General features: G+C 57.6%; 1 protein-coding gene across 1 annotated transcript in view; it reads left to right on the top strand.

The window, feature by feature from the left end:
• ARID3B (AT-rich interaction domain 3B) overlaps window positions 1–22,277 on the top strand; it is a 35,002-nt gene that overhangs the window by 7,153 nt on the left and 5,572 nt on the right. The window contains exons 3-8 of the mRNA XM_032122717.1: window positions 2,449–2,520; window positions 3,942–4,014; window positions 12,483–12,666; window positions 14,336–14,595; window positions 14,728–14,985; window positions 21,641–21,736. Coding sequence (XP_031978608.1) covers window positions 2,449–2,520; window positions 3,942–4,014; window positions 12,483–12,666; window positions 14,336–14,595; window positions 14,728–14,985; window positions 21,641–21,736 — 943 coding nt within the window. The remainder of the gene's footprint in view (window positions 1–2,448; window positions 2,521–3,941; window positions 4,015–12,482; window positions 12,667–14,335; window positions 14,596–14,727; window positions 14,986–21,640; window positions 21,737–22,277) is intronic.

Raw genomic sequence — 22,277 nt, 5'->3', positions numbered from 1 at the left:
GCATCCAAGCTTTGGGCAAATCCAGAGCCGCTTCCAGCACCTTTTCCCGCGAGAGGGCAGAGAAATCCCGAGGGCCGCTTGTCCCGCACCAGCGACTTCCCTGGATGCAGAGGCAGCAGGGACTGGCAGGACTTGGGGCAGGGAATTCCCGGCCTCCCTGAGCAGGCTTTGCTCCTTCCTGCCACTCCTGCCTGGCTTCTCCGAAGGTCTGTAATTCCCTGTGGGATATATGGATTTCTCCTGCCACTCCTGCAGAGGAGGAACTTGGTTTTCCGAGTGGGAATGGCAGGGAGGCTGGATCCCAAGCTCCTGCCCAGCTCTCTGGCTGGGCACAAGGGATTTTGTGCTGCATCTGGAGCACCTCTGTGGAGTGCTGGAGTCTCTGCTGGGAAAGGGCCTGTTCCATGGATCAGTGCAGCTCGATTCCCTGCTGCTGGGCTGGCATTCCCTGCTCTGCCCCCCAGGCCAGCCCCTGCTCCATCCCTGCACCCCACACCTGCCCCGGGCTGGGCGAGGAGCCCTCTCCTTCCCCCTGGAAGTGGGATAAACCCTCGCAGCCGCAGCAGGAGGGGGGCTGCAGCTGCCCAGAGCCCCTCAGCTCGGGACACTCGGTGTCACGCCAGGTGAGGGCCATTCCTGCTGCTTTGGTGCACATATGGCCAAAGCCTGGTGGCCTCAGCTCCCCATAAGCTCCTTTTCCCAGGAGGTGTGGGGGAGATCCCAGGGAGGAGCCGTGGGAAGCGGGATGGATTTATTCTGCTTGCCCTCTGCCATTTTTTCTAATCACCCTTTTTCTTCGTGGAGAACGAGCCAAATGTGTTCTGTTTAACTTTTCAGGAGTCTTTAAGCCCTTTAAAAGTTCTGTTCCTGGGAATTCTCCCAAGTTCAAACCCACTGGCAGGAGAGAATTGTCTCCTTTCACCCCTCTTCCTTCTCATCCCTGCCCTCAAATGTAGCGGAATAAGCTCTCAGCACGACCGGAATTCCCTGTGGAAGCAAGCTCTGCCCTCTGGATTTATATCCAAGTGCCAGCTTGGGCAGGGAGCAGCCAAAGGAAAGGGTCAGAAAGCTGAACCTTCACAAATCCCTGAGCCTTGCAGTGTGGAAAGTCCAGGATGGGAAATCCCCGCTGCCTCCTGTTCCTTCCTCTGCCTCTCATTCCGACTGTTCCCTAGGTTTGGTCCCAGTGACCGGTCCCTGGGGGCTTTAGGAGCAGCTGGATGCTTCCATAATCAGCCAAAAACCTGTTTGGGTTTAATCTCTGCTGGAGAGAGAGAGAGAGGCTCGGGGAGAAAGGGCAGCGGGATGGATCCTCCTGTGAGCAACCCCAGCCTGGGATCCCTGCCTGGAGAGGGCTGGGGATTGATGTGCTGCAGCAAGCAGCTGACCTACCACAAGTGGCCATAATCCCCCGTTAAATGTCTCTCCCTTGGTGGCACTGGCTGGGTAATTGCCTTTCCAGCAGGAATTACTGCCTCAAACCGAACCAGCAGGCGTTAGGGAGCTCGTTCCGGGCCTCGGGAGCAGCGACGGAGCCGTGCCCGGCCCCGGCCGGGGCTGCTCATCCTCCTCATTCAGTGTGTGCCTCCAGGATTTCGGCTACTGGAGCACCTCCAGAATTCCCAGGAGGTGCTTTTGGGGGTGCTGGGAGCTTTCCTCTCCATGAGTTTGGCAGGGTGGGTTTGCCTCTTCCTTCCTTTTTCCAGCATACGTTGGACTGGGATTTTTGTGGAGTTGGTGTTTTCAGGATGCTTGGATTTATTTCAGGATCATCCTGGCCTTCCCTACAGCTGGAGCTGCTGGTTCCCAGCCCTTGGTGACCATTCCAGGATGCCAATTTCCCAAGTGGAATAGGGCCTAACCAGACTAATCCTTTTAATGAACCTTAATCCAGCAAAGCCGAGCTTTCCATTTCTCTGGGGAAAATCCACATCCTCCCGGGAGTCAGGGTCCCTAGGCTGGCAAGCAGCTTTCCAGAGGGATTATTGCCCTCCTTCTGCTCCTGGTTTTGTTGGGAAGCGTGGGGAGCACGGCAGGGCTCTTCCAGGTGTGTGGGAAGGAAGGGTGATGCCTTTCACGGGGGCTCTGGGATGTGCCCTTGGAAAAAAGGTGGGCACAGGGAGCAAAAGAAGCAGCACCTCTGAGGTGCTGGACCTCATTCTAGCAGAGCCACGGAGGAATTGGCATCCTTCCCTTCGGGAGGGGAGGGAATGTGGCTGGCAGGTGGAATGGGAGGTGAAAAATTCCCATTTTGTGTGAGAGATCCCAGGGAACTGCGTTGTGACAAAAGCACAAATGCAGACACCTTTCTTGCCACCTTGGGCCGAGCCAGCAGCTGCTTTCCTGTGTGTTTGTGCCTAAAAATGCACGTTTCCAAGCCTTCTGGAAGTGTCCCCACAGCTTTTCCTTGGGAATCCTTTCCATCCTTTGCTGTTTTTCCCTCCCCAGAACGGCAGCGTGACCTGGAGCGACGAAGGCGACGGATGCCGGGGAAGGGAAATCTCCCGAGACTTTGCCAAGGTCGGTCTGGTCATGGGGACCTGGGGAAGGGGGGATTTGGGGAATCCTGATCCCCCTGATCCATGGCAGAGGGTGACCACAGAGCCCTCACTGTAGGGAATTTGTGGGAAAACTGTAGGAGTTCATGGTTTGTTGCCTTGCGCTGGGATATAATTTGAACTAAGAATTAACAGCCAGACTTTGGGCGTTGAAAAACTTCTGTCCAGGCTTTCTCCAGCTGGGAGAAGAACGTTTTCCCTCTGGAATGCTGTGCTCGTGGATTTGAACGTGTCACAGCAGCCGGAGGAATTCCGTTTAAACTGAAGGCACCTCCGCTCTTCCCAGAGCTTCGCAGGAATTCAGCCCCAAAACCCCTGTTTTTTGGACCAAGTGGTTGCAGTGCCCACAGAGAGGCCGAAATGCAGATTTCCCAAGGATTCTTTGCTGTTGAACTGCTCCACAAGAGGGGCTACAACCAGCGAAAAACAATTCCCGTGGAGCGGCGCAGGATTGTTCCAGGAGAAGGAATTCAATTCCTCACCTCCAGCACTGTCCCGTTGTGTGTCCCCCTGGGTCCCAGGGAGAGCCTGGCTCCAGCCTGTCCCTTCCTGGCCTCACAGGACTCCTGAGAGGTGCAAATTGGGATTTGCTGTCCCAGCAGTGGCTGTGGGGTGACACTTGTGCCCGACCCCTCTGAAGAACCCAGGGATAACACACACAGCCCCTCTCTTTTGGGAAGCACTGTCTGGGGAACTCGAGTTGAATTATTTGGGGGTTTCAAGCCTTCTGGTAAAAATTATTCCTTCAGCAAACTGACTCTGGGCTGGTCTCTGGTGTTTCTGAGGGCTTTTTGGTTTCTTTGGAGGCACTGCCAGGCACACAGGGAAGCTCTGTCCTTTCATCTCCTCCCGCCGGGGCTTTGGCACTTAGGTGACAATCCCTGAGGGAGGGAGCTGGGAGTGCAGGAGAAGCTGCCGAGAAGTTTGACCTCCCTGGTGCCACAAAGGTGCCACTGATGTGTCCCAAACCGCTGTCACCTCCCTTCTGGCTGTGTCCTCGTCCTCCCCGGCTCACCTCCATCCTTTCTGTCCCTTTGCTTCCAGGTGGCTTCAACCCCTGCTCCGGCCCCTTAGCTGAGGTGAAGGTTGGCTTTGATCATCCTGCAGATCTTTGCCAGCCTGAGGGGCTCTGGGAATCCTGTTCCCTTCGGGATGCCAGGCTTTGTGCCTGGATGAGTTCCCGAGGGGCTGAACGAGGCTCCTCAAGCCGTCCCTGTCACAGCCGTGGCCGCCGAGTTCCTCAGGAGCCTCTCCTTGTTCCCCCTCTCCCTGTGCTTTCCTTTCACCCTTGCAGTGCAAACACCCCCTGGAAGAAGCCAATATCCCTCTGTTTTCTGTCTCCCTCTGGATTTGTGCCCTCATCTTGGTTTGTTTCCCCTGCAGCTCTATGAACTGGACAGCGATCCCGAGCGGAAGGAATTCCTGGACGACCTCTTCATCTTCATGCAGAAGAGGGGTGAGTGGCATTCATGTGAACTCCACGAGTGAGGCAGAGCAGGATGAATCCATTCCCTTGCAGACCCTCACCTCCGAGCCCACCTGTGGGGGCTGCCAGCAGCACGAGCTGCGGGGTGGGATGGGCAGCCCTGGACACCTCCAGCCGCCTGCGGAGAAATCTGCTCCGTGCTCCAGTGTCTCCTTCCTCTTCCCTGTTAATTATTGATCGTGAGCGCGCTCCCGGGGCCGGCCCTGAGCCGGTCACCAGCTGGAGGAGTGCAGCTTTTAATCAGCTGGCCTCTTGTTTGCTGGAGACTCCCTTTTTTCCTGCCTGCTGGAAGGCTGTGGTGATGAAAGGGAGGAGCTGAGAGGAGCCGGGAGTGTTTGGATTTACGGAATTCAGGGAGCCCGGTTTCTTCAGCTTGACGGGAAAACTGGGCGGTGTGTGTTGAGCTGGGGGAGGTGGCTCCTCCTCTGTCCTTAATCCAAAAGGGAATATTTTCACCTGGCATGGATTTTTTTTTAGCAGCTCTGTGCCCATTTTTCCCGTTCCTGCTCTTCCCAGGGTTTTGGGTGGCAGGGAGCGGGTGGACATCCCCCTGTGGCTGTTTTGGGAGCTATCCTGGCACGATGATAAGGATTGAGGCTTCACTTCTCACCCCCATGCTCCAGTCCAAGGCTGAAGAGCTGCCTTGTTCCCAAAGAACCCCCAAACCCAGCTCCTCGCTCCTGAGAGCAAAGTGGTTTTTAGCCAGGACGTGTGAAGAGCTGCTCAATTTGCACCTCGTGTCTGAGGGGCTGCAGAGCAGCTCTGCCCATAAAACAGCCCCGCTGTAAAAACGGGGATTCGCTGTCGTCCAGGAGGAGCTGGGGCACGGATCAGGAGCTGAGCCCAGCCCGGCAGGAGAGATAAATGGGAGATTTCACAGGGGCTGCAGGGATGAAAAGGCTGGGCTGGCTGGGCTGCTTTGGGAATGCCCCTGGGAACGGGGCAGCCATGAAACGGCCCTAATGCAGATCAAATGTGCAGGTCCCGGCACAGCGGGCCGTCCCCACAGCCACAGCTGCCGGCGATAAAACGGCCCTGGAGCAGCGATAACGAGGGAAGGGGACGGAGAGGGAGGCTGGAGACGGCCTTTGTGGGGTTTTGTTCCTGGGACGTGCTGGGGAGAGGGAGGGGCACGTGGGCAGAGGGAGGGTGGCACAGCGGGGCTGGGGCAGAGCAGGACACGTGTCCCTATTGCCCTCTGCCAGGCCAGGCTGGTGTGTCCCTATTGCCCTCTGCCAGGCCAGGCTGGTGTGTCCCCATTGTCCCCTCCAGGCCAGGCTGGTGTGTCCCCACTGTCCCTCTGCCAGGCCAGGCTGGTGTGTCCCTATTGTCCCTCCCAGGCCAGGCTGGTGTGTCCCCATTGTCCCCTCCAGGCCAGGCTGGTGTGTCCCCACTGTCCCTCTGCCAGGCCAGGCTGGTGTGTCCCTATTGTCCCTCCCAGGCCAGGCTGGTGTGTCCCTATTGCCCTCTGCCAGGCCAGGCTGGTGTGTCCCCATTGTCCCTCCCAGGCCAGGCTGGTGTGTCCCTATTGTCCCTCCCAGGCCAGGCTGGTGTGTCCCCACTGTCCCTCCCAGGCCAGGCTGGTGTGTCCCTATTGTCCCTCCCAGGCCAGGCTGGTGTGTCCCCATTGTCCCCTCCAGGCCAGGCTGGTGTGTCCCCACTGTCCCTCCCAGGCCAGGCTGGTGTGTCCCCACTGTCCCTCCCAGGCCAGGCTGGTGTGTCCCCATTGTCCCTCCCAGGCCAGGCTGGTGTGTCCCCACTGTCCCTCCCAGGCCAGGCTGGTGTGTCCCTATTGTCCCTCCCAGGCCAGGCTGGTGTGTCCCCATTGTCCCCTCCAGGCCAGGCTGGTGTGTCCCCATTGTCCCTCCCAGGCCAGGCTGGCGTGTCCCCACTGTCCCTCCCAGGCCAGGCTGGTGTGTCCCCACTGTCCCCTCCAGGCCAGGCTGGTGTGTCCCCATTGTCCCCTCCAGGCCAGGCTGGTGTGTCCCCACTGTCCCCACATCTTTTCCGTGGCTCAAACAGTTGGAATGCCGACAGATGGGCAGCCTCATGTCCTCAGCACCTTCCCCTTTGGAGCGGTGGGATTGCCCCGTGCCTGGGAGGATCCATGCCGGGCGTCCCAGTGGGGCACAGCTCGGGGCTGTGCTGGGAAAGGCACCTTCCCAGGGAAGCTGTTGTGTCCATGCCTTCGGGAAACCCTCACAAAACCTCTGGGATGGCTCAGCTCTGCCGATCCTGCCTCTGGATTCAGCGGTGTTCTCCAGTGGGACATCAGTGGCCATAAATCCCTTCCTTTGCCCCGCTCCCTATGCTGCAGCCAGCGCTGCCCTGAGCAGCTCTGCATGGAAAACCCCCCCTGGAGCACTGCAGAGGTGTCTCCTGCATGGTCCCAAAGAGCCAGGAATGGCTTTTTCCTTAATTTCTCGAGGGAGCTGCTGTCCTGGTTTGCATTCCTGCTTTCTGCTGGAGCCTTTCAGAGCAGGGAATCCACCATTCCCTGTACCTGCACCCCTGGAAGTGGTGGTGGGATGGGAACAGGGGCAAAGCTGGGCACTTGGGATCTCCAGCCAGTGTGAATCCAGCTCCTCTGGGGCTGCAGCATCCCAAAATCTCTTCCAGGGAATGCCTGGCTCATCCACCTGAAGCGCCCAGGTGACCAAAAAGCCTCCACCAGATCCATCAGCTGGTATTTTGGGGGAGTTTACCTGCAAATTCCAATTATTTAGAAGAAGTTTTCAGCAGCTCCTTCCCATAAAACCCAAACTTTCTCCCCTTGTTTTTTATAAAACAAAACATTCCTCACAGGCAGACAGGAGAATTTTTTTCTCCAATTTGGAAAGAGCCTGGGACCTCCCCTTTGGAAAGATATAAAAAGAAAAGAAACCATATCTTTCCTGGGAAAGGAAACATCAAAATCAGATAATGAATCATCCCTTTAAGCAGCTGGAAACGGTGGGTTAGAGGGAATGTTGCTGTAGCTCCTAAGGACAATCACACTGGAAGTAATTAATGGGAAAACAGAGCGAGGAGTTTGCCTGGTCCTGGCTTAGAGGAGCTTTGGTTTGGGTTTAGTCGGGGTGAAGGGTGTTGGAGCAGCTCAGATGTTTGCCTGGAAACGGGGTTGGCCCGAATTACCAGGAATTCCCTGGGAATTATGGGATGGTGTTGCTCTGCATCCACCTTTGTGTGGCTGGTTCGGGTGATTCCAGCTGCACCCGAGGATCCCGGTCCGGGTGTGGCTGCTCAGAGCTGAGTGATGGGCTCAGAGGGGCTTTGTTCTCACTTCCCCCGGAGGCCGAGGCGTTAAACGGTGCCCTTGTTTCCCAAAGCGGGATGTTGAGCCTGGAATCCTGCTCTTCCCGGGTCCTTTCTGAGCTGGGGCTCCCCACCTCAACTTCAGCGTCGTTTGTCAGGTGCAGCAGAGGTGGCTCAGCGCTGAGGGACGAGCCTGCAGCTCCCCTGGGCTGTTTCTGCCTCTCCCTGCCTGGAAAAGGGCAGCAGATCCCTGATCTCCCGAGGCCACACCTATGGAAAAGCTGCAGGCAGGGGTTCCACATCTGCCAGAGGGATCGGAGCCGGGGAATGGATTGGCCCAGCTGGGCCAGGAGAGCAGCTCTCCATGGGATCAGGGATTGCAGCTCTCCATGGGATCCAGGGCAGGATCAGGGATTGCAGCTCTCTGTGGGATCAGGGATTGCAGCTCCCCGTGGGATCAGGGATTGCAGCTGTCTGTGGGATCAGGGATTGCAGCTCCCCGTGGGCTCAGGGACTGCAGCTCCCCATGGGATCCAGGGCAGGATCAGGGATTGCAGCTCCCCATGGGATCCAGGGCAGGATCAGGGATTGCAGCTCTCTGTGGGATCAGGGATTGCAGCTCTCCGTGGGATCCAGGGCAGGATCAGGGATTGCAGCTCCCCGTGGGATCAGGGATTGCAGCTCTCCGTGGGATCCAGGGCAGGATCAGGGATTGCAGCTCCCCGTGGGATCAGGGACTGCAGCTCTCCGTGGGATCCAGGGCAGGATCAGGGGCCGTGGCTGGGCACTGGTGCCCATCAGGCCCTGCAATCTGATCAGGGCAGCCCCTTTGAAGGGCAGCAGATAAGAGGTGGCCTCCTGTCCCCCCGAGGCTGATTGATCTCCCCCTGGATGGGCTCTCATGGGCTGCAGGCTCCCGGATCGGGTGCTGACTCCCTGTCTGGGAGGTGGGAATGGTGGGAATGCCCTGCCTGGACAGGCCGCATCAGCTGTGGCACTGAGGGAGCAGAGAGGGGCTCTTCATCCCGGCTCTGGAGAGCCAAACCCCATAAAACTCGGGCTGAAGCCCTGAAGCAGCCAGGATTTGGCCCTGGAGAGGGATTTGGGCAAACGAGGAGCTGAGGCAGCGCGGGAGCCAAGCTGATTTGCTGCTGTGGAGTGAATTTTCCCTCTGTTTAGCTGCGAGATCACACACCCCACGGAATTACTGTGCCTCCCTTCAGAGAAACACAGAGTTCTGTTCCCCTCAAGATTTGGCTCGATATTACTTTAAATCCCTGTGGACTTTCCCAGTTTCCTGGGGAAAACCTGTTCCTTTTGGCTGCCTGATACAATTTCTCCTCTGAGCATATTTAGAGTGGGAAGAGCAGCTTTTTATTTACCTGGTACATGTCGCAGCTTCCAAAATGTCTTTTTTCCGTGCCTGTTTTTCACTCCAGAGCACATTTCGTTGCCATTTAAATGCCATTTAAGCGCTTGGGATTCTCACCTCCTTTGTTCCTTGCTGTAAAATGGACACTCCTGCGAGGAAATCGGAGAGGGAAAGTGGGAGGTGGTTGGGAAAGCAGAGCTGCAGGGGCTGGGTGTGATTAAGGGCCCTTTGTGCAGGACAAGTCGTGGCTTAGGCCGCTGGGTGGTGGGGAAATCCCTGTGTGGGGAGAGCGGCAGGGAAGGCCGAGCAAACCCCTAAAACTGCCTGGAGTTTGGTTAAAACCCGCCTTTGGGGCAGTTGTCCTCAGTCTGCACCTCCAGGTGGAGGTCTGGCTCCGAAATTCGGCTAAGGGAGGATGGAGAAGAGGAAAACAACGCCCTGGGGTGGTGTTGGATGGGGAGGAAGAGGATGGGCCAAAGCGAATCCCTCGGCGAGGCCGAGCAGAGCCGACTCTCTTCTCCAGGAGCTGCTTCCTGGGTAAACCCAGCCGTTCCAGGCTTTCCTGGGGCTCACACCCTCCTCAGCCCCCTCAGGAGCTCTGGGAGGCTGCAATTCCAGCAGATTTTCCGAGCAGAGGGGACACTGAGGCCTCTCCGGAGAAGCCCCCGAGGCTCCCGATCCGTCTGCCTGGAACAGAGGAGGCTTTGGAAGGGGAGGAATTCCCTCCAAGGCCGGGGATGTTTATGGCTCCAGTCAGCCTTCCTCCAGGGAATGCCTTAATTCCAGAAATCCAGGTTGTGGCTGCGTTTCTCCTCAGCAAGCCAGGAGCCCGTGGGCCGTGGGGTGGCTCTGCTTTCCCCTTCCGTGTTTATCAGCTCTGCATCTCCCCTTGCCCGGTGGGAACGGCCTCCCTGTGCCCCTCGTTTGGCTGCCATGAGCCCGGTGACGGAGCTGGGGCTCTGCTAGAAGGGAGCAGAAGTTGTTTTCCAGGGAAGCTGGGAGAAGAGGATCTTCCTCTCCCTCTCGGAGCCGGGCAGGGCTCGGGGCAGGAGGTTGGAAGTACAGTAAAATGAGTTTGCCATCAAAAGGCAACAAGTCCTGCGCTGTGCCCCCGGCTGCTGACCTTTCCCTCTGGAATTCTGCCCCCTGACCCCGGGATCATTAATCGTGGTGCTGCCAGATGACAGTAATCCATCATGGCCCCTGACAGGGACAGGATCCGCTGGGCCCAGGCTTCTCGGCTTTCAGCCCTTCCTGTCGGGGTTTCCAATAAAGGCAGGCCTGGGGGAGGAGAGGGCACCGATCCCTCTGGAAAACACCGGGAATTCGCCGGGCCCGAACCCCGACTCGCTCTCTGCTGGACCCGTGGGGTGGTACTTGGGGCAGTGCGGTAGGGAAGCATGGAAAATGGAATTATTCCAGCAGGATGGGAGCAGTCCTGTCCCTGCTGTAGAGTTTCTCAGCTGTACAAAGAAATTTTATGTGTGTGGAGGGCGGCAAAACCAAACTCGAGGTTTTATCTCAGTGGGTAAATTTCTATTCTCAATCTAAACATATTTAGCTTAGTTTGTAAGTGTGTGTTTCTCTGTAAATCCCTGTTCAGCCGAGTTTCCAAGTGTGTGTTTCTCTATAAATCCCTGTTTAACTGGGTTTATAAATGAAATTTCAGGGCACTTCGGCCCTGTTTGAAAGCAAAGCTGAGCGAGGGAAGGTGTCCCAGGGCTGCTGAGGTGCCTCGGGGAGCTCAGGGTTTGTCACTGTCCCTGCTCCAGCTGGGAGCAGCTCCCAGGAGGTGTTCAGCCTCTATTCCCTGCTGATGCAGGTGAATCTGGATTAATGATCTGTGCATTTCCCCAGCTGCTCAGCTGGGGCAGTCTGGAGAAGGGTGAGATGGGGGACATGAAGGGGCAGGTATTTGTCAATAATTCTGTGTGAGCAGCTGAGCCTTATCCGTGGGCCTTCCCTTTCACTCTCCATCGGGATGAAAGTCCCTGCTGGGCAAGTTAATGCTGTTCCCTCCATTGGATTGGGGAAACTCGGGTGGCTCTGAGTGGGGGGAGAGGGGCTTCATCCCCCTCCAGCCGAGCGAAGGCTTTGCTGCTCTGGTTAATGACTGAAAGAAGGGGCGTTTTGGGGTGGAAACCCCAGCCCTGGCTCTTCCTGGAGGCTTTGGAAGGAAATATTTCCCTGTTTTCCCTGCGGCTGCCTGGCTCAGCTGATGAGTGACAGCTCGGGCCGGTAACTTGATCATTCCCTGATTCCCAGGGATCCCGTGCCACTGTCACCCTCCTCCCGGGCCACCACGACACCCTGACACAAAATGGAGGCTCGGGGAAAAAACAGAGCAAACCCAGGATTTTTGGGATGGAGCCACAGGGGGTTTGGAGGGTTTGGAATTCCCTGTGTGCTCCCGAAATCAGGGATTTCAGGGATCTGCACCCCTGAGGTCAGGAAGGGGACGTGCTGCAGGCTGTGGGATCGCCGCTCCGTGGGCAGGGAAGGGCTGCTCGGATGGGAGAAGAGGATGGGATTGATGTAAATGGAAGGAAACCTGATCAAGCTGCTCCTGGATGCTTTGAGTCGGCGGGGTTTTCAGCCCTTTAAAGCTGCACAAAATGGGCTGTTTTATCCAGCGTCTCGTTAACCTGTGGGAATCGGCAGCACGAGCTAATGCCTAACAGGCTTCCCAAAGAAAAGGCAGGGAAAAAAATCCCCCGTGGATGGGTAATGAGGACAGCTGCAGGGCCGGGCTCCTTTCAGTGCACGGAATGAGCCCGTTTATAAGGGCCATAAACGGCTCCGTGCGGGGCACCGGGGGGATCCGGGGCTGCCAGCAGTGGCACCGGCCTCCCCTTGGGACTGGGGATTCCATAATTGTCCCTGCCCCCCTTCCCAAGCCTTCCTGCCAGGGTCGGGCTGCCCATTGTGGGGACAGGATGCTGCCCTGGGCTGGGCGGCCCTTTGATCCAGGACAGAGTTTTCCCAGGCCAAATAAAAGCTCTGCCACATCAGCTTTTCTTTATTCCTTCTTCCTCTCCGTGCCTAAATCTCGTTAGTTTGGGCTTTAGCGCTTTCAGGAGCTGCCAAAGGGACACTGACGGGTTAAAAATCAGATTTTCCTCTGCGTTAACCTGAAATATGACAAAACTGAGTGGGAAGGGTGGAGCAGGACCTGGGTTTGGGATGCTCAGAGCTGCCGTGGCCTCATCAGGGAAGTGTTTGGGAGCACGTTCAGGGAAAAGGAGTGGGAGGCTGGAAGCTCTGTGTGAGCAGGGGAAGGAGCAGCCTTTATTTACCTCTCCAGGTTGTTCCAAGTGTGAGGGAAGCTGGAGTTGTGTCTCCATGGGGGAGAGGTGTTCTCTGGTGCCAATTCCCTCGGTTCTGCTGTTCCCAGGCAAACAGCACAGCACATCCTGGGAAAGCTGAACCACCAGGAGCTGCTCAGCCCCTCCCCGAGCACAGCCGGGATTTTTATCCAAGGGTTTTAACCCTGAGCTCATAAAACTGATTCCTTTGTGCCTCGGATTCAATAGTCCCAACTTCCCCTCTTTCTATTTCGGGAGCCGCAGGTTTTTATTGGTCTGGTCATTCCCTTTGCCCACAGGAAAGGGTTTTCCACGGAAAGGCCGTGCCCTGTGGCTGCTCTCCCCTGCCTCATTTACTCATCCATGGAGAGGCCTCGAGCCAGGCTGCAAATTCCCTGAATTCCCTGTTAGGAGAGAGATGGATTCCCCCCCCACAAGCTGCCCGTCCCCTCAGCCTCTTGCCATCCCTGACTCCATCCTTTCCGTGCTCCTTTTCTCCCCCGCAGGAACTCCCATCAACCGGATCCCCATCATGGCCAAGCAGATCCTGGATCTCTACATGCTCTACAAGCTGGTGACCGAGAAGGGCGGCCTGGTGGAGATCATCAACAAGAAGATCTGGAGGGAGATCACCAAAGGCCTTAACCTTCCCACCTCCATCACCAGCGCCGCCTTCACCCTGCGCACGCAGTGAGTTGGGAAGGCCTGGAATTCCCATCTCCTGCATGGAATTCCCATCTCCTGCCCCTCCCTCCATCCCCGGCCGTTCTGCCCCCTCAGGGCCCTGTCTGTCCCTCCCAAGAGGAGCTCTTGGCACAGGGAGGAGGGGGCTCCTCCTGGTGATTTAGTGTCTGCTAGCACTGGGAATCGGGAATTCAGCACCTCCTTCCTGTAAGGATTGGTTTCCTGACCTGCAAGCGCAGGATTGGGGAAGAAAAAGTGGAATAAGCAGAGGGAAAAGACTGGTGGAAGTGAAGTCCCTGTACAATTGAACAGAGTGAAGCTGTGCCTTAGCAATGAAGGGCTGGGAATGCACTCCCAGCTCCTGTGGAGACTCAGTTTTTAGGGGAGATTTTAGGACCCCAGAGAGGGAAGCTCCTCACCGTTCCCACAGGCTGGGTCTCCTGCAAACCTGTGGGCCAAAACTCCTCCAAGGGGGTAAGGCTTGGTGCTGCTCAGTACAGATGCCTTGGACAGGGGTAATTCCTCAGAATTCCTTGGATTAAAGTGTTGTGGTCCGAGATCTTGGTTCTTAGGATTTCAGATTGTCAGTTGTGAGGGAATTCTGGAAGATTTATAGAGGATAATTCAGTTGTGAGGGAATTCTGGGTGGTTTATAGAGGATATTTCAGTTGTGAGGGAATTCTGGATGGTTTACAGAGGATATTTCAGTTGTGAGGGAATTCTGGATGGTTTACAGAGGATATTTCAGTTGTGAGGGAATTCTGGGTGGTTTATAGAGGGTATTTCTGTTGTGAGGGAATTCTGGGTGGTTTATAGCAGATAATTCAGTTGTGAGGGAATTCTGGGTGGTTTACAGATGGTATTTCAGTTGTGAAGGAATTCTGGATGATTCTGTGAGGAGATTTCATTTGTGAGGGAATTCTGGGAGATTTACAGATGGTATTTGAGTTGTGAGGGAATTCTGGGTGGTTTATAGAGGGTATTTCAGTTGTGAGGGAATTCTGGATGATTCTGTGAGGAGATTTCAGTTGTGAGGGAATTCTGGATGATTCTGTGAGGATATTTCAGTTGTGAGGGAATTCTGGATGGTTTATAGAGGGTATTTCAGTTGTGAGGGAATTCTAGGTGGTTTATAGAGGGTATTTCAGTTGTGAGGGAATTCTGGATGATTCTGTGAGGAGATTTCGTTTGTGAGGGAATTCTGGATGATTCTGTGAGGGTATTTGAGTTGTGAGGGAATTCTGGATGATTCTGTGAGGGTATTTCAGTTGTGAGGGAATTCTGGGTGGTTTATAGAGGGTATTTCAGTTGTGAGGGAATTCTGGGTGGTTTATAGAGGGTATTTCAGTTGTGAGGGAATTCTGGGTGGTTTATAGAGGGTATTTCAGTTGTGAAGGAATTCTGGATGATTCTGTGAGGGTATTTCAGTTGTGAGGGAATTCTGGGTGATTCTATGAGGAGATTTCAGTTGTGAAGGAGTTCTGGGTGACTCTTCCCTGCCCTCGTGGCAGCAGTAGTAGGTAATTGTGTAACACTGAGCGCATCCAGGCTGAGCTGTGCTTCACCCCCGAACTCCAGAGCCCCCAGATCTGCTGAGGGCCTTGGCACGCGTCTGCCTGCCCCAGTGCTCGTTGCTGTGGTTCCCTGCAGCGCTGAGCCCTGTCCCTCTCCCCAGGTACATGAAGTACCTCTACGCCTACGAGTGTGAGAAGAAGTCGCTGAGCTCCCCGGCCGAGCTCCAGGCCGCCATCGACGGCAACCGGCGCGAGGGGCGGCGGCCCAGCTACAGCTCCTCCCTGTTCAGCTACTCGCCCTCCACGCCGGGGCCTCCTTCCCTGCTGTCCCCCCCCAAAATCCGCTTCCCCATCATCGGCGTGGCGCCGGGCAGCGGGACCAGCAACCCTCGGGTGTCGCCGGCCGCGGCCGTCAGGAAAGGTCAGCTCCTCCCACCCCAGCCGGGCAAACAGCACGGCTGTGCTGGTGCTTTCCATGGTATCCACGGGGATGTGGGAGCAGGGGCTTGGGACTGGCTGCAGTGCTGGTGTTGAGTGACCCCTCCTTCCCCAGGCGACGGGGTGCCCCTGACCGTGCCCATGCCAAACCGCATCGCCGTGCCAGTGACCCTGGCCGGCCAGCAGGCCACCGTGGCGGCCAGGACGGCCACCCTGGAGCAGCTGAGGGAGAGGCTGGAGGCGGGAGAGCCCCCGGAGAAGAAGGTGCCGCGGATGACGGAGGAGGAGCAGCGGCTGGTGCAGCAGGCGCTGCAGCGCAACCTGTTCAGCATGGCCCGGCAGATCCCCATGAAGATCAAAATCAACGGCAAGGGTGAGGCACAGCGGGCAGAAAGCTGCGGGGCAGCCGGGAGGGACGGGCTTCCAGCCGGGAATGTCACACACACACAGAGGCTGGGGCATCATCCCGGGCAGAAGGCACGGCACGGAGGTGTTCAAGTGGTTTTGCTGGGTTTTCCGGCTGGGTTTATTCTCTGGCTCATCCAAATCCAGCCCGGATTCAGAAGGATCTCTGCCGTGTTCCCAAAGCTCCAAGCTGGTCAAACCCCCCTGACCCCTGTGTCCAGCACAGGAGGTCACTCAGGGCCCGATTTGTGGGTGGTATTTCAGTTGTGAAGGAGTTCTGGGTGATTCTTGGAGGGCGTTTCAGTTGTGAGGGAATTCTGGATGATTTACAGACTCCCACCCCCACAGAACTTGCACCCCCTTAACTGATGGTGGAGGCAACAGCTCTGTCCAGGCAGCAGCTGCAGGAGCCTGGGGGAGATGCCCAGCTTTCAGGAATCCTTTCCCAGGGGTTGGGATGAGCCTGGGGGAGATGCCCAGCTTTCAGGAATCCTTTCCCAGGGGTTGGGATGAGCCTGGGGGAGATGCCCAGCTTTCAGGAATCCTTTCCCAGGCACTGGGATGAGCCTGGGGGAGATGCCCAGCTTTCAGGAATCCTTTCCCAGGGGTTGGGATGAGCCTGGGGGAGATGCCCAGCTTTCAGGAATCCTTTCGCAGGGGTTGGGATGAGCCTGGAGGAGATGCCCAGCTTTCAGGAATCCTTTCCCAGGCCCTGGGATGAGCCCGGGGGAGATGCCCAGCTTTCAGGAATCCTTTCCCAGGGGTTGGGATGAGCCTGGGGGAGATGCCCAGCTTTCAGGAATCCTTTCCCAGGGGTTGGGATGAGCCTGGAGGAGATGCCCAGCTTTCAGGAATCCTTTCCCAGGGACTGGGATGAGCCTGGAGGAGATGCCCAGCTTTCAGGAATCCTTTCCCAGGGGTTGGGATGAGCCTGGGGGAGATGCCCAGCTTTCAGGAATCCTTTCCCAGGGGTTGGGATGAGCCTGGGGGAGATGCCCAGCTTTCAGGAATCCTTTCGCAGGGGTTGGGATGAGCCTGGAGGAGATGCCCAGCTTTCAGGAATCCTTTCGCAGGGGTTGGGATGAGCCTGGAGGAGATGCCCAGCTTTCAGGAATCCTTTCCCAGGGAGTGGGATGAGCCTGGAGGAGATGCCCAGCTTTCAGGAATCCTTTCCCAGGGGTTGGGATGAGCCTGGAGGAGATGCCCAGCTTTCAGGAATCCTTTCCCAGGGGTTGGGATGAGCCTGGAGGAGATGCCCAGCTTTCAGGAATCCTTTCCCAGGGACTGGGATGAGCCTGGAGGAGATGCCCAGCTTTCAGGAATCCTTTCCCAGGGACTGGGATGAGCCTGGGGGAGATGCCCAGCTTTCAGGAATCCTTTCCCAGGGGTTGGGATGAGCCTGGAGGAGATGCCCAGCTTTCAGGAATCCTTTCCCAGGGGTTGGGATGAGCCTGGGGGAGATGCCCAGCTTTCAGGAATCCTTTCCCAGGGGTTGCGATGAGCCTGGGGGAGATGCCCAGCTTTCAGGAATCCTTTCCCAGGGGTTGGGATGAGCCTGGAGGAGATGCCCAGCTTTCAGGAATCCTTTCCCAGGGGTTGGGATGAGCCTGGGGGAGATGCCCAGCTTTCAGGAATCCTTTCCCAGGGGTTGGGATGAGCCTGGAGGAGATGCCCAGCTTTCAGGAATCCTTTCCCAGGCACTGGGATGAGCCTGGGGGAGATGCCCAGCTTTCAGGAATCCTTTCCCAGGGAGTGGGATGAGCCTGGAGGAGATGCCCAGCTTTCAGGAATCCTTTCCCAGGGGTTGGGATGAGCCTGGGGGAGATGCCCAGCTTTCAGGAATCCTTTCGCAGGGGTTGGGATGAGCCTGGGGGAGATGCCCAGCTTTCAGGAATCCTTTCCCAGGCACTGGGATGAGCCTGGGGGAGATGCCCAGCTTTCAGGAATCCTTTCCCAGGGGTTGGGATGAGCCTGGGGGAGATGCCCAGCTTTCAGGAATCCTTTCCCGGGGGTTGGGATGAGCCTGGGGGAGATGCCCAGCTTTCAGGAATCCTTTCCAGGGAGTGGGATGAGCCTGGGGGAGATGCCCAGCTTTCAGGAATCCTTTCCCAGGGGTTGGGATGAGCCTGGAGGAGATGCCCAGCTTTCAGGAATCCTTTCCCAGGGGTTGGGATGAGCCTGGAGGAGATGCCCAGCTTTCAGGAATCCTTTCCAGGGAGTGGGATGAGCCTGGGGGAGATGCCCAGCTTTCAGGAATCCTTTCCCAGGGGTTGGGATGAGCCTGGGGGAGATGCCCAGCTTTCAGGAATCCTTTCGCAGGGGTTGCGATGAGCCTGGGGGAGATGCCCAGCTTTCAGGAATCCTTTCCCAGGGGTTGGGATGAGCCTGGGGGAGATGCCCAGCTTTCAGGAATCCTTTCCCAGGGGTTGGGATGAGCCTGGAGGAGATGCCCAGCTTTCAGGAATCCTTTCCCAGGGGTTGGGATGAGCCTGGGGGAGATGCCCAGCTTTCAGGAATCCTTTCCCAGGGGTTGGGATGAGCCTGGAGGAGATGCCCAGCTTTCAGGAATCCTTTCCCAGGCACTGGGATGAGCCTGGGGGAGATGCCCAGCTTTCAGGAATCCTTTCCCAGGGAGTGGGATGAGCCTGGAGGAGATGCCCAGCTTTCAGGAATCCTTTCCCAGGGGTTGGGATGAGCCTGGGGGAGATGCCCAGCTTTCAGGAATCCTTTCGCAGGGGTTGGGATGAGCCTGGGGGAGATGCCCAGCTTTCAGGAATCCTTTCCCAGGCACTGGGATGAGCCTGGGGGAGATGCCCAGCTTTCAGGAATCCTTTCCCAGGGGTTGGGATGAGCCTGGGGGAGATGCCCAGCTTTCAGGAATCCTTTCCCGGGGGTTGTGATGAGCCTGGGGGAGATGCCCAGCTTTCAGGAATCCTTTCCAGGGAGTGGGATGAGCCTGGGGGAGATGCCCAGCTTTCAGGAATCCTTTCCCAGGGGTTGGGATGAGCCTGGAGGAGATGCCCAGCTTTCAGGAATCCTTTCCCAGGGGTTGGGATGAGCCTGGAGGAGATGCCCAGCTTTCAGGAATCCTTTCCCAGGGGTTGGGATGAGCCTGGGGGAGATGCCCAGCTTTCAGGAATCCTTTCGCAGGGGTTGGGATGAGCCTGGGGGAGATGCCCAGCTTTCAGGAATCCTTTCCCAGGCACTGGGATGAGCCTGGGGGAGATGCCCAGCTTTCAGGAATCCTTTCCCAGGGAGTGGGATGAGCCTGGAGGAGATGCCCAGCTTTCAGGAATCCTTTCGCAGGGGTTGGGATGAGCCTGGAGGAGATGCCCAGCTTTCAGGAATCCTTTCCCAGGGGTTGGGATGAGCCTGGGGGAGATGCCCAGCTTTCAGGAATCCTTTCGCAGGGGTTGGGATGAGCCTGGAGGAGATGCCCAGCTTTCAGGAATCCTTTCCCAGGGGTTGGGATGAGCCTGGGGGAGATGCCCAGCTTTCAGGAATCCTTTCCCAGGGAGTGGGATGAGCCTGGGGGAGATGCCCAGCTTTCAGGAATCCTTTCCCAGGGGTTGGGATGAGCCTGGGGGAGATGCCCAGCTTTCAGGAATCCTTTCCCAGGGGTTGCGATGAGCCTGGGGGAGATGCCCAGCTTTCAGGAATCCTTTCCCAGGCACTGGGATGAGCCTGGGGGAGATGCCCAGCTTTCAGGAATCCTTTCCCAGGGAGTGGGATGAGCCTGGAGGAGATGCCCAGCTTTCAGGAATCCTTTCCCAGGGGTTGGGATGAGCCTGGGGGAGATGCCCAGCTTTCAGGAATCCTTTCGCAGGGGTTGGGATGAGCCTGGGGGAGATGCCCAGCTTTCAGGAATCCTTTCCCAGGCACTGGGATGAGCCTGGGGGAGATGCCCAGCTTTCAGGAATCCTTTCCCAGGGGTTGGGATGAGCCTGGGGGAGATGCCCAGCTTTCAGGAATCCTTTCCCAGGGGTTGGGATGAGCCTGGGGGAGATGCCCAGCTTTCAGGAATCCTTTCCCGGGGGTTGTGATGAGCCTGGGGGAGATGCCCAGCTTTCAGGAATCCTTTCCCGGGGGTTGTGATGAGCCTGGGGGAGATGCCCAGCTTTCAGGAATCCTTTCCCGGGGGTTGTGATGAGCCTGGGGGAGATGCCCAGCTTTCAGGAATCCTTTCCAGGGAGTGGGATGAGCCTGGGGGAGATGCCCAGCTTTCAGGAATCCTTTCCCAGGGGTTGGGATGAGCCTGGAGGAGATGCCCAGCTTTCAGGAATCCTTTCCCAGGGGTTGGGATGAGCCTGGGGGAGATGCCCAGCTTTCAGGAATCCTTTCCCAGGGAGTGGGATGAGCCTGGAGGAGATGCCCAGCTTTCAGGAATCCTTTCCCAGGGGTTGGGATGAGCCTGGGGGAGATGCCCAGCTTTCAGGAATCCTTTCGCAGGCACTGGGATGAGCCTGGGGGAGATGCCCAGCTTTCAGGAATCCTTTCCCAGGCACTGGGATGAGCCTGGGGGAGATGCCCAGCTTTCAGGAATCCTTTCCCAGGGGTTGGGATGAGCCTGGGGGAGATGTCCAGCTTTCAGGAATCCTTTCCCAGGGGTTGGGATGAGCCTGGGGGAGATGCCCAGCTTTCAGGAATCCTTTCCCGGGGGTTGGGATGAGCCTGGGGGAGATGCCCAGCTTTCAGGAATCCTTTCCAGGGAGTGGGATGAGCCTGGGGGAGATGCCCAGCTTTCAGGAATCCTTTCGCAGGGGTTGGGATGAGCCTGGAGGAGATGCCCAGCTTTCAGGAATCCTTTCCAGGGAGTGGGATGAGCCTGGGGGAGATGCCCAGCTTTCAGGAATCCTTTCCCAGGGAGTGGGATGAGCCTGGAGGAGATGCCCAGCTTTCAGGAATCCTTTCCCAGGCACTGGGATGAGCCTGGAGGAGATGCCCAGCTTTCAGGAATCCTTTCCCAGGCACTGGGATGAGCCTGGGGGAGATGCCCAGCTTTCAGGAATCCTTTCGCAGGGGTTGGGATGAGCCTGGAGGAGATGCCCAGCTTTCAGGAATCCTTTCGCAGGCACTGGGATGAGCAGGCCGTGAGGAGCCTGCGCTCAGGGCTGTGAGCAGGGCAGGTGATCTGCAGCCACATCTGCACAGCCCCAGGGCAGAGCAGAGCTGCTGGCAGGGCTGGGCCAGGAGGTCACATCCAGGCAGCTTTCATGGCCTGGGAAATGCTCTCCTGAAATGCTTTGGGAGAAGGGAAGGTCCGTGCTGGGCTAGAGTGGCTCCCGGAGCTGGGAGAACCCCAGCCCCAACAGCTGCCTCCTCCAAAGCTTCTGATCCATGGAAATGAGAGGCCTCAGCCCCCTGGGCGCTGCAGGTTTGGGAGGAGGCACAAGGCCAGGCAAGTTTGGCACGGCTTGGAAGAAAGGGAAGAGCTGTTCTTGGTTTGAGGTGCTTGGCCACAAATAAGGATGGGAAAGGTCAAAGCAGATCCCTCTGACCCAGCAGCAGCAGCAGCTGGGTTGGGATTCCCAGCTCCTGGAAGCTCTGCATCCACCTAAATGTCACATCCAAACCAAAATTGCCAGTGGAAGGGGATACGGGTTTTATCCAGCGATGTTCGTTCCCTCTCACCCCACTTTGCTTTCACCCCGGGCTTCCTAAATCCAAACGCTGGGAACAGCTGCAGTCCCTACAAACAGGAAGGGGCTGGGCCCTGCGGATTCAGGCGTGGGATCCCCACCTTTGTGAGCTGGCTGGGGGCAGGGCTGTGTCTTCTGTGCCCTCATTTTCCCCACTGCACCACAAAAATCCAACGGAGCTTTGGGAGGTGCTCTGAGAGGTGCTGTTGATAAGCACAGCATGGCTTGATAACAACATTTAGGTTCAGTGTTAATAATGTGGCGTTTTTAGGGGGGTGTGGCCTTGCTGCCCTCCGTGGAGGAGCAATCCCAAAATCCGGGCTCACCCTCGTGGAGGTTCAGGAGCTCCTGGAAGAGTTTGGTGTTCAGCTCCCCTCAACCACCACTGCAGACTCAACCCCTGCTCTGCGCTGCTGCTTCCCGAGCTGCCCATCGCTGCCCAGGCTGAGGATATGGAGGAAAATCCTGATTTTCATGGAGCATTCCCTGGGTTTTCCCTCCCTCCAGTGGCCGCTGGAGCTGCTGCAGTCCGAGCACAACAAGCCACAGCAGCTCCCAGCCACCCAAAATCCAGCTGCGAGTTTAACATGGGCTCGTCTGGTGTGTTCCTTGGGAGGGGAATGGGAATTTGGCCCTCAGGGAAGGAATTCCAAATGCCAGTGGGCTCCCGGCCTCACCGAAGCACTTCAGCACCTTTGTAGCCTTGTCACGGGATGGTTTGAGTTGGAAGGGACCTCAAAGCCATGGGCAGGGACACCTGCCACTATCCCAGGGTGCTCCAACCCCCATCCAGCCTGGCCGGGGGCACTTCCAGGGATCCAGGGGCAGCCACAGCCGCTCTGGAACGTGGACATTGTGTGGTGGAAAAGGGGGCGACAAAAGCAGGGCTGTGCTCACCTCTGGGGAGTGCAGGGAATGGGATCTTGCCCTCTAAGGAATGGGATCTTGCCCTCTAACTCTGCCTCCCTCCCTTCCTGGGACAAGACAAGGCCGACTCGGCGGCGGCGGCGCTGAACCTGTCCCCCAACGGCATCGGCAGCATCAACATGTCCGTGGAGATCAATGGCACCACCTACGCTGGTGAGAGAGCCCAGCTGGGAACGGGAGAGCCCTCCTGGGAACAAGGGAGCCCTCCTGGGAACGGGAGAGCCCAACTGGGAACAAGGGAGCCCTCCTGGGAACGGGGGAGCCCTCCTGGGAACAAGGGAGCCCTCCTGGGAACGGGAGAGCCCTCCTGGGAATGAGGGAGCCCAACTGGGAACGGGGGAGCCCAGCTGGGAACGGGGGAGCCCAACTGGGAACGGGAGAGCCCTCCTGGGAACGGGGGAGCCCAACTGGGAACGGGGGAGCCCAACTGGGAACGGGGGAGCCCAACTGGGAACGGGAGAGCCCTCCTGGGAATGAGGGAGCCCAACTGGGAACGGGGGAGCCCAACTGGGAACGGGAGAGCCCTCCTGGGAATGAGGGAGCCCTCCTGGGAACGGGGGAGCCCTCCTGGGAACGGGGGAGCCCTCCTGGGAATGAGGGAGCCCTCCTGGGAACGGGGGAGCCCAACTGGGAACGGGGGAGCCCAACTGGGAACGGGAGAGCCCTCCTGGGAATGAGGGAGCCCTCCTGGGAA

The sequence above is a fragment of the Corvus moneduloides genome, chromosome 13, assembly GCF_009650955.1.
Source record: "Corvus moneduloides isolate bCorMon1 chromosome 13, bCorMon1.pri, whole genome shotgun sequence".
Taxonomy (NCBI): domain Eukaryota; kingdom Metazoa; phylum Chordata; class Aves; order Passeriformes; family Corvidae; genus Corvus; species Corvus moneduloides.
The sequence above is the reverse complement of the archived record's forward strand: the minus strand, read 5'-3'. Positions and strand labels throughout refer to the sequence as shown.